General features: G+C 51.6%; 1 protein-coding gene across 8 annotated transcripts in view; it reads right to left on the bottom strand.

Annotated features, from left to right (window-relative positions):
• The window catches only part of ODF2 (outer dense fiber of sperm tails 2), a 239,552-nt gene that overhangs the window by 123,590 nt on the left and 103,862 nt on the right, over nt 1–12,100 (bottom strand). For all 8 annotated transcript variants that reach the window (XM_069236996.1, XM_069236995.1, XM_069236999.1 and 5 more), the window contains one exon: nt 10,920–11,071. In XM_069236996.1, the coding sequence (XP_069093097.1) occupies nt 10,920–11,071 (152 nt within the window). The remainder of the gene's footprint in view (nt 1–10,919; nt 11,072–12,100) is intronic.

Raw genomic sequence — 12,100 nt, 5'->3', positions numbered from 1 at the left:
CATGTGAATCTGCAGCGACTAATGCCACGAACAGATGTACACTGGGTAAGTGACATTTTCAGTTCGATGGCATGTGTAGCTGCAGATACACATGTTGTGCATAGACTAGTAAGCAGTTATCTCCCCAAAAGCGGTGGTTCAGCCTGTAGGAGTGGGAGTAGTCTGAAATAAAGTTCTTAGTACGGCTTGACCTACTGTGGCTTGTTGTGCGGATAGCACGTCTACACAGTAGTGCTTAGTAAATGTGTGAGGCGTAGACTATGTGGCTGCCTTACATATCTCGTGCATTGGAATATTCCCTAGGAAGGCCATGCTAGCGCCTTTCTTTCGGGTTGAGTGTGCCCTTGGTGTAATGGGCAGCTCCCTTTTGGCTTTAAGGTAGCAGATTTGGATGCATTTAACTATCCATCTGGCTATACCCTGTTTTGATATTGGGTTTCCTGTATGAGGTTTTTGGAATGCAATAAACAGTTGTTTTGTTTTTCTGATTTGTTTTGTTCTGTCAATGTAGTACATTAGTGCTCTTCTGATGTCTAATGTATGTAGTGCCCTTTCAGCTACCGAATCTGGCTGTGGGAAGAACACTGGTAGTTCTACCGTTTGATTTAAGTGGAACGGTGAAATAACCTTTGGTAGAAATTTTGGATTGGTTCTTAGGACTACCTTATTTTTGTGTATTTGGATATAAGGTTCTTGTATTGTAAACGCCTGAATTTCACTTACTCTTCTTAGAGATGTGATGGCGATGAGAAATGCAACTTTCCAGGTTAGGAATTGTATTTCGCAAGAATGCATGGGTTCAAAAGGTGGACCCATGAGTCTCGTTAAGACGATGTTGAGGTTCCATGAAGGAACGGGTGGTGTCCTTGGTGGTATAATTCTTTTGAGGCCTTCCATAAACGCTTTAATGACAGGTATCCTAAATAGTGAAGTTGAATGGGTAATCTGCAGGTATGCAGATATTGCTGCGAGGTGTATTTTAATGGAAGAGAAGGCCAGGTTTGATTTTTGTAAGTGTAGTAAGTAACCCACTACATCCTTTTGAGATGCGTGTAATGGTTGAATTTGATTATTATGGCAGTAGCAAACAAACCTTTTCCATTTGCTTGCATAGCAGTGTCTAGTGGATGGTCTTCTAGCTTGCTTTATGACTTCCATACATTCTTGGGTGAGGTTTAAGTGTCCGAATTCTAGGATTTCAGGAGCCAGATTGCTAGATTCAGCGATGCTGGGTTTGGATGCCTGATCGGTTGTTTGTGTTGTGTTAACAGATCTGGCCTGTTGGGTAACTTGACGTGGGGTACTACTGATAGGTCTAGCAGTGTTGTGTACCATGGTTGCCTCGCCCATGTTGGTGCTATCAGTATGAGTTTGAGTTAGTTTTGACTCAATTTGTTTACTAGATATGGAAGGAGAGGGAGAGGGGGAAAAGCGTACGCAAATATCCCTGACCAGTTCATCCATAGGGCATTGCCTTGGGACTGCCTGTGTGGGTATCTGGATGCGAAGTTTTGGCATTTTGCGTTCTCCTTTGTTGCAAATAAGTATATTTGAGGTGTTCCCCAAATTTTGAAGTAAGTGTTTAGAATTTGGGGGTGAATTTCCCATTCGTGGACCTGTTGGTGATCTCGAGAGAGATTGTCTGCAAGTTGATTCTGGATTCCCGGAATAAACTGTGCTATTAGGCGAATGTGGTTGTGAATTGCCCATTGCCATATTTTTTGTGCCAGGAGGCACAGCTGTGTCGAGTGTGTCCCCCCCTGTTTGTTTAGATAATACATTGTTGTCATGTTGTCTGTTTTGACAAGAATGTACTTGTGGGTTATGATGGGTTGGAATGCTTTTAACGCTAGGAAAACTGCTAGCAGTTCGAGGTGATTTATATGCAGCTTTGTTTGGTGTACGTCCCATTGTCAATGGATGCTGTGTTGATTGAGGTGTGCTCCCCACCCTGTCATGGAAGCATCTGTTGTTATCACGTATTGTGGCACTGGGTCTTGGAAAGGCCGCCCTTTGTTTAAATTTATACTGTTCCACCATAGAAGCGAGATGTATGTTTGGCGGTCTATCAACACCAGATCTAGAAGGTGACCCTGTGCTTGTGACCATTGTGATGCTAGGCACTGTTGTAAGGGCCTCATGTGCAGTCTTGCATGCGGGACAATGGCTATGCATGAGGACATCATGCCTAGGAGTTGTAATACCGTCTTTGCCTGTATTTTTTGTGTTGGATACATGGTTTGTATAACTTTTTGGAAATTTTGAACCCTTTGTGGACTTGGAGTGGCTATTCCCCTTGTTGTGTCTATTGTTGCTCCTAGGTATTGCTGTACTTTGCACGGCAGAACGCGTGATTTCGCATAGTTGACGGAGAAACCGAGTTTGTAGAGGGTTTGTATGACCTGATCTGTGTGGTGTGAACACTTTGTCAGTGAGTTGGTCTTGATTAGCCAATCGTCTAGATACGGGAATACGTGTATTTGCTGCCTTCTGATGTGTGCAGCTACTACTGCTAGGCATTTTGTAAAGACTCTTGGTGCTGTTGTTATACCAAACGCCAATACTTTGAATTGGTAATGTATTCCTTTGAATACGAACCTTAGGTATTTCCTGTGCGAGGGATGTACCGGTATGTGGAAATATGCGTCTTTGAGATCTAAGGTTGTCATGTAGTCTTGTTGATTTAGCAATGGTAACACTTCTTGTAGCGTGACCATGTGAAAGTGTTCTGATTTGATGTAGGTGTTTAGTGTTCTGAGATCTAGGATTGGTCTCAGTGTTTTGTCCTTTTTTGGTATTAGAAAGTACAGTGAGTAAACTCCTCTGTTTATTTGTGTACCTGGTACCAGTTCTATTGCGTTCTTTTGCAGTAATGCTTGAACTTCTATTTCCAGGTCTGAATGCTGTTTTGATATATTCTGTGTTTTTGGTGGTATATTTGGAGGGATTTGGAGAAATTCTATGCAATAACCATGTTGGATAATTGCTAAGACCCAAGTGTCTGTTGTTATTTCCTCCCAAGATTGGTAATACTGACTTATTCTTCCCCCCACTGGTGTTGTGTGGAGGGGATGAGTGACCTGTGAGTCACTGTTTGGTTGCAGGTGTTTTTGGGCTTTGAAATCTTCCCCTGTTTCTAGGGAATTGTCCTCCTCTGTACTGGCCCCGAAAGCCTCCCCTTTGGTACTGTCCCTGGTAGGTAGATGGTGTTGAGTGTGAGGTACTGGCTTGTGTGGCCTGACCCCGAAACCCCCCTCTGAAGGTTGTTTTGCGGAAGGTGCCGAAAGTGCCTCTGCCCTGCGGGGAATAGAGTGCGCCCATGGCCTTGGCAGTGTCAGTGTCCTTTTTTAGCTTCTCAATTGCCGTGTCCACTTCAGGTCCGAACAATTGTTGCTCATTGAATGGCATATTGAGCACCGCTTGCTGTATCTCCGGTTTAAAGCCAGATGTGCGTAACCACGCGTGCCTTCTTATGGTTACTGCTGTGTTAATTGTTCTTGCAGCTGTGTCAGCTGCATCCATAGAGGAGCGTATTTGGTTATTGGAGATATTTTGTCCCTCCTCAACCACCTGTTTCGCCCTTTTTTGTAAATCCTTGGGTAGATGCTCGATGAGGTGCTGCATCTCGTCCCAATGGGCTCTATCATATCGCGCTAGGAGCGCTTGAGAGTTAGCGATGCGCCACTGGTTTGCAGCTTGTACTGCGACCCTTTTTCCGGCTGCGTCGAACTTGCGGCTTTCTTTATCCGGAGGTGGTGCATCGCCTGACGTGTGAGAGTTGGCTCTCTTGCGAGCTGCCCCTACTACAACCGAATCTGGTGGGAGTTGTGAGGTGATGAAAACAGGGTCTGTGGGCGGTGCTTTGTATTTCTTTTCCACCCTTGGTGTTATTGCTCTACTCTTGACAGGCTCTTTGAAGATTTGCTTTGCGTGCCTCAGCATTCCTGGGAGCATAGGCAGGCTCTGGTAGGTGCTATGGGTGGAGGAGAGGGTGTTGAAAAGGAAGTCATCCTCGACAGGTTCCGAGTGTAGCGACACGTTATGGAACTCTGCTGCCCTAGCTACCACCTGTGAATACGCTGTGCTGTCCTCTGGTGGTGAGGGCTTGGTAGGATACGCCTCCGGACTGTTGTCTGACACTGGGGCGTCGTATAGGTCCCAAGCGTCCTGGTCATCTTGGCTCATGGTGGTGTGAGCCGGTGAGTGTGACGGAGTCTGTGCCGATGATATGTAAGTTACAGGTGGAGGAGAGGGTGGCCGAGTTACCTTCTTCACCACTTTTGTTTGTGGTGCTTGTTCCTGTATTTGGAACTCAAGTCTCCTTTTTCTCCCAATAGGGGGAAGGGTGCTGATCTTCCCTGTTCCACTCTGTATAAAGATCCGCTTTTGAGTGTGGTCTACTTCAGTGGACTGTAACTCTTCCTCGAATCTATGTTTGCGCAATTGAGAGGACAGTGATTGCTCTTCTGATTATGAGCTGGTTGTTGGCTCGGTTGCCGGTCGTTTCGGCACCGAAACTATGTCCTTACTCGTTTTCGGCTCCGAGGCGACTTCTCTTTTTTGGAGTCGAAACTTCTCGGCGTCGATCCTCCTCGGTGCCGCTGTCTCTGCGTCGAGCAGCTTCGGCTCCGATGTCTCGGCGTCGATCTTTGTCGGCAGCACTTTCTCGGTCCCGAGATTGCTGCATGCCTGTGTCTCGACCCGAGTCGGACGATCTCGGCACTAGTTCGGCCTTTTTCGGTGCCGATGGGCGGTCACCGACTTTATGGGTTGAGCCATGGCCTGTTGGCAGTGGCGTCCCCTGGGCCTTGTCTGTTTTCTTGTGTGCTGGCTTCGACGTCTTACTCACTGTTTCGTGGACGTCGAATTCCTCCGAGTCCGATTCAGGGGTAGAGAAGGCTTCCTCTTCTCCTTGTTCCTCGAACTCTCGGTGTTCTGTCGGCGTGGACGCCATCTGTAATCTTCTGGCTCGCTGGTCACGGAGCGTCTTTCGGGATCGAAACGCGCGACAGGCCTCACAAGTTTCTTCCTTGTGCTCGGGCGACAGGCACAGGTTACAGACCAAATGTTGGTCTGTATATGGGTATTTGTTGTGGCATTTAGGGCAGAATCGGAACGGGGTCCGTTCCATGAGCCTCGATGTTACACGCGGTCGGGCCGACCAGGCCCCGACGGGGGATCGAAATTACCCCGAAGGGCTACCGGAGCTCTTCACGATTCGATTCGGTGTCGATTCTATCTAACCCGATCCCGAACGCAACAATACCGACGTAATTTTCCGAATTTTTAACTATCTTTCCGTTCGAAAACCCGGAGCGAAAAGGAACACGTCCGAACCCGATGGCGGAAAGAAAACAATCGAAGATGGAGTCGACGCCCATGCGCAATGGAAGCAAAAGAGGAGGAGTCCCTCGGTCTCGTGACTCGAAAGACTTCTTCGAAGAAAAACAACTTGTAACACTCCGACCCAACACCAGATGGCGGGCTATGCACAACATGTGTATCTGCAGCTACACATGCCATCGAACACATACCACCATCCTCAGGGCAGGGGTACATCATACAGATGGAGCTCCTTCCAGTATGGCACATATATGTATCACCATCCACAGGGTACGGCACCCAGACGGAGTACCGCCCCAATATACTACTGACACATACCACCATCCCCAGGGTATGGCACCAAGACGGAGTCCCGCCCCAATATACAACTGACACATACCACCATCCCCAGGGTACGGCACCCAGACGGAGTCCCGCCCCAATATACTACTGACACATACCACCATCCCCAGGGTACGGCACCCAGACGGAGTCCCGCCCCAATATACTACTGACACATACCACCATCCCCAGGGTACGGCACCCAGACGGAGTCCCGCCCCAATATACTACTTACACATACCACCATCCCCAGGGTACGGCACCCAGACGGAGTCCCGCCCCAATATACTACTGACACATACCACCATCCCCAGGGTACCGCACCCAGACGGAGCCCCTCCCCAATATACTACTTACACATACCACCATCCCCAGGGTACAGCACCCAGACGGAGCCCCTCCCCAATATACTACTTACACATACCACCATCCCCAGGGTAGAGCACCCAGACGGAGTCCCGCCCCAATATACTACTTACACATACCACCATCCCCAGGGTACAGCACCCAGACGGAGTCCCGCCCCAATATACTACTGACACATACCACCATCCCCAGGGTACAGCACCCAGACGGAGTCCCGCCCCAATATACTACTGACACATACCACCATCCCCAGGGTACGGCACCCAGACGGAGTCCCGCCCCAATATACTACTGACATATACCTCCATCCCCAGGGTACGGCACCCAGACGGAGTCCCGCCCCAATATACTACTTACACATAGCACCAACCCCAGGGTACGGCACCCAGACGGAGTCCCGCCCCAATATACTACTTACACATAGCACCATCCCCAGGGTACGGCACCCAGACGGAGTCCCGCCCCAATATACTACTTACACATACCACCATCCCCAGGGTACGGCACCCAGACGGAGTCCCGCCCCAATATACTACTTACACATACCACCATCCCCAGGGTAGAACACCCAGACGGAGTCCCGCCCCAATATACTACTTACACATACCAACATCCCCAGGGTACGGCACCCAGGCGGAGTCCTGCCCCAATATACTACTTACACATAGCACCATCTCCAGGGTAGAGCACCCAGACAGAGTCCCGCCCCAATATACTACTTACACATACCACCATCCCCAGGGTACGGCACCCAGACGGAGTCCCGCCCCAATATACTACTTACACATACCACCATCCCCAGGGTACGGCACCCAGACGGAGTCCTGCCCCAATATACTACTTACACATAGCACCATCTCCAGGGTAGAGCACCCAGACAGAGTCCCGCCCCAATATACTACTTACACATACCACCATCCCCAGGGTACGGCACCCAGACGGAGTCCCGCCCCAATATACTACTTACACATACCACCATCCCCAGGGTACGGCACCCAGACGGGGTCCCGCCCCAATATACTACTTACACATACCACCATGCCCAGGGTACGGCACCCAGACGGAGTCCCGCCCCAATCTACTACTTACACATACCACCATCCCCAGGGTACAGCACCCAGACGGAGTCCCGCCCCAATATACTACTTACACATACCACCATCCCCAGGGTACAGCACCCAGACGGAGTCCCGCCCCAATATACTACTGACACATACCACCATCCCCAGGGTACAGCACCCAGACGGAGTCCCGCCCCAATATACTACTGACACATACCACCATCCCCAGCGCACAGCACCCAGACGGAGTCCCGCCCCAATATACTACTGACACATACCACCATCCCCAGGGCACAGCACCCAGACGGAGTCCCGCCCCAATATACTACATATAGATACCACCAACCCCAGGGTACAGCACCCAGACGGAGTCCCGCCCCAATATACTACTTACACATACCACCATCCCCAGGGTACCGCACCCAGACGGAGTCCCGCCCCAATATACTACTTACACATACCACCATCCCCAGTGTACGGCACCCAGACACAGTCCCGCCCCAATATACTACTTACACATACCACCGTCCCCAGGGTACAGCACCCAGACACAGTCCCGCCCCAATATACTACTTACACATACCACCATCCCCAGGGTACAGCACCCAGACAGAGTCCCGCCCCAATATACTACTTACGCATACCACCATCCCCAGGGTAGACCACCCAGACGGAGTCCCGCCCCAATATACTACTGACACATACCACCATACCCAGGGTACGGCACCCAGATGGAGTCCCGCCCCAATATACTACTTACACATACCACCATCCCCAGGGTACAGCACCCAGACGGAGTCCCGCCCCAATATACTACTGACACGTACCACCATCCCCAGGGTACAGCACCCAGACGGAGTCCCGACCCAATATACTACTTACACATACCACCATCCCCAGGGTAGAGCACCCAGACGGAGTCCTGCCCCAATATACTACTTACACATACCACCATCCCCAGGGTACAGCACCCAGACGGAGTCCTGCCCCAATATACTACTTACACATACCACCATCCCCAGGGTACGGCACCCAGACGGAGTCCTGCCCCAATATACTACTTACACATACCACCATCCTCAGGGTAGAGCACCCAGACGGAGTCCTGCCCCAATATACTACTTACACATACCACCATCCCCAGGGTAGAGCACCCAGACGGAGCCCCTCCCAGCACAGCACCTAGATGTATCAACATCCCCAGGGTACAGCACCCAGACGCAGTCCTGCCCCAATATACTACTGACACATACCACCATCCCCAGGGTACAGCACCCAGACGGAGTCCCGCCCCAATATACTACTTACACATACCACCATCCCCAGGGTACGGCACCCAGACGGAGTCCTGCCCCAATATACTACTTACACATAGCACCATCTCCAGGGTAGAGCACCCAGACAGAGTCCCGCCCCAATATACTACTTACGCATACCACCATCCCCAGGGTACGGCACCCAGACGGAGTCCCGCCCCAATATACTACTGACACATACCTCCATCCCCAGGGTACAGCACCCAGACGGAGTCCCGCCCCAATATACTACTTACACATAGCACCATCCCCAGGGTACCGCACCCAGACAGAGTCCCGCCCCAATATACTACTTACACATAGCACCATCCCCAGGGTACGGCACCCAGACGGAGTCCTGCCCCAATATACTACTTACACATACCACCATCCTCAGGGTAGAGCACCCAGACGGAGTCCTGCCCCAATATACTTCTTACACATAGCACCATCCCCAGGGTAGAGCACCCAGACGGAGTCCCGCCCCAATATACTACTTACACATACCACCATCCCCAGGGTAGAACACCCAGACGGAGTCCCGCCCCAATATACTACTTACACATACCAACATCCCCAGGGTACGGCACCCAGGCGGAGTCCCACCCCAATATACTACTTACACATACCACCATGCCCAGGGTACGGCACCCAGACGGAGTCCCGCCCCAATATACTACTTACACATACCACCATCCCCAGGGTACAGCACCCAGACGGAGTCCCGCCCCAATATACTACTGACACATACCACCATCCCCAGGGCACAGCACCCAGACGGAGTCCCGCCCCAATATACTACTGACACATACCACCATCCCCAGGGCACAGCACCCAGACGGAGGCCCGCCCCAATATACTACTTATACATACCACCAACCCCAGGGTACAGCACCCAGACGGAGTCCCGCCCCAATATAATACTTACACATACCACCATCCCCAGGGTACCGCACCCAGACGGAGTCCCGCCCCAATATATTACTTACACATACCACCATCCCCAGTGTACGGCACCCAGACACAGTCCCGCCCCAATATACTACTTACACATACCACCGTCCCCAGGGTACAGCACCCAGACACAGTCCTTCCCCAATATACTACTTACACATACCACCATCCCCAGGGTACAGCACCCAGACAGAGTCCCGCCCCAATATACTACTTACGCATACCACCATCCCCAGGGTAGACCACCCAGACGGAGTCCCGCCCCAATATACTACTGACACATACCACCATACCCAGGGTACGGCACCCAGATGGAGTCCCGCCCCAATATACTACTTACACATACCATCATCCCCAGGGTACAGCACCCAGACGGAGTCCCGCCCCAATATACTACTGACACGTACCACCATCCCCAGGGTACAGCACCCAGACGGAGCCCCTCCCAGCACAGCACCTAGATGTATCAACATCCCCAGGGTACAGCACCCAGACGCAGTCCTGCCCCAATATACTACTGACACATACCACCATCCCCAGGGTACAGCACCCAGACGGAGTCCTGCCCCAATATACTACTTACACATACCACCATCCTCAGGGTAGAGCACCCAGACGGAGTCCTGCCCCAATATACTACTTACACATACCACCATCCTCAGGGTAGAGCACCCAGACGGAGTCCTGCCCCAATATACTACTTACACATACCACCATCCCCAGGGTAGAGCACCCAGACGGAGTCCTGCCCCAATATACTACTTACACATACCACCATCCCCAGGGTACGGCACCCAGACGGAGTCCCGCCCCAATATACTACTTACACATACCACCATCCCCAGGGTAGAGCACCCAGACGGAGTCCCGCCCCAATATACTACTTACACATACCACCATCCCCAGGGTACGGCACCCAGACGGAGTCCTGCCCCAATATACTACTTACACATAGCACCATCTCCAGGGTAGAGCACCCAGACAGAGTCCCGCCCCAATATACTACTTACACATACCTCCATCCCCAGGGTACGGCACCTAGACAGAGTCCCGCCCCAATATACTACTTACACATACCACCATCCCCAGGGTACGGCACCCAGACGGAGTCCCGACCCAATATACTACTTACACATACCACCATCCCCAGGGTAGAGCACCCAGACGGAGTCCCGCCCCAATATACTACTTACACATACCACCATCCCCAGGGTACGGCACCCAGACGGAGTCCCGCCCCAATATACTACTTACACATACCACCAACCCCAGGGTACGGCACCCAGACGGAGTCCCGCCCCAATCTACTACTTACACATAGCACCATCTCCAGGGTACAGCACGCAGATGGAGCCCCTCCCAGCACAGCATAAAGATGTATCAACATCTCCAGGGTGTAGCACACAGATAGAGCCCATTCGGTATTGTACATACATACACCGCCATTATTGTCATCCCCGGGGTACAGAGGACAAATGAAGCTCGACTTGATATTGCACATACACCAGGGAAGAGCACACAAAAGAAGCCTGCTCCGGTACGGCACATACCCCAGGCTACTGCCCTCTAGTGTACATACATTTGACAAGATTTTTCCTCCTTGATGCGATCAATGCAGCGCCTGAGTCTTGCATTTTCGGCTTCGGTAGGGCATGCGTCATCATCCTTGCAGCGGTCGTGCGATTTATTCCTGCTCGAGCGGTGGCACTGGCTTTTCCTTTGCGACTCCACCTGCACAAGATGAAGAGGCAAGGCCTGGTGAGAGGCTGAAGGACACAGACATCGACAACAAACATTCACATAGAGCGTCTGGCCTGCTGCAAGAGGTGGACAGGCACTGATCTTTTGCCCAGATACACACCCAGCCACAGCGTATTCTCTGCACTGAGGTGGTACCCACACCAGGTGCCCTCCCACCCCCAGAACAGTGAAACCCACAGCACCGAGATACTGCCCACCCCACAGACAACAGACACCCATCCCTCACGAGGGAGAATCCCAGGTACACTGCACACTAAACGATCAGATACCACTTACACCAGCTCCCCCTCTACTGCACTGTGATACTGTCCACTCCACTTACCATGTCCCTCGAGAGGGCCAATCCCAGCTACACGGCACACTCTACCATACAATACTATTTACACCAGCTCCCCCTCTACTGCACTGTGATACTGTCCACTCCACTTACCACGTCCATCGAGAGGGCCAATCCCAGCTACACAGCACACTCTACCATACAATACTATTTACACCAGCTCCCCCTCTACTGCACTGTGATACTGTCCACTCCACTTACAACGTCCCTCGAGAGGGCAAATCCCAGCTACACGGCACACTCTACCATACAATACTATTTACACCAGCTCCCCCTCTACTGCACTGAGATACTGTCCACTCCACTTACCACGTCCCTCGAGAGGGCCAATCCCAGCTACACGGCACACTCTACCATACGATACTATTTACACCAGCTCCCCCTCTACTGCACTGTGATACTGTCCACTCCACTTACCACGTCCCTCGAGAGGGCCAATCCCAGCTACACGGCACACTCTACCATACGATACTATTTACACCAGCTCCCCCTCTACTGTGATACTGTCCACTCCACTTACCACGTCCCTCGAGAGGGCCAATCCCAGCTACACGGCACACTCTACCATAAGATACTATGTACACCAGCTCCCCCTCTACTGCACTGTGATACTGTCCACTCCACTTACCACGTCCCTCGAGAGGGCAAATCCCAGCTACACA

This window comes from Pleurodeles waltl, chromosome 6, assembly GCF_031143425.1.
Source record: "Pleurodeles waltl isolate 20211129_DDA chromosome 6, aPleWal1.hap1.20221129, whole genome shotgun sequence".
Classification (NCBI taxonomy): Eukaryota; Metazoa; Chordata; class Amphibia; order Caudata; family Salamandridae; genus Pleurodeles; species Pleurodeles waltl.
The sequence above is the reverse complement of the archived record's forward strand: the minus strand, read 5'-3'. Positions and strand labels throughout refer to the sequence as shown.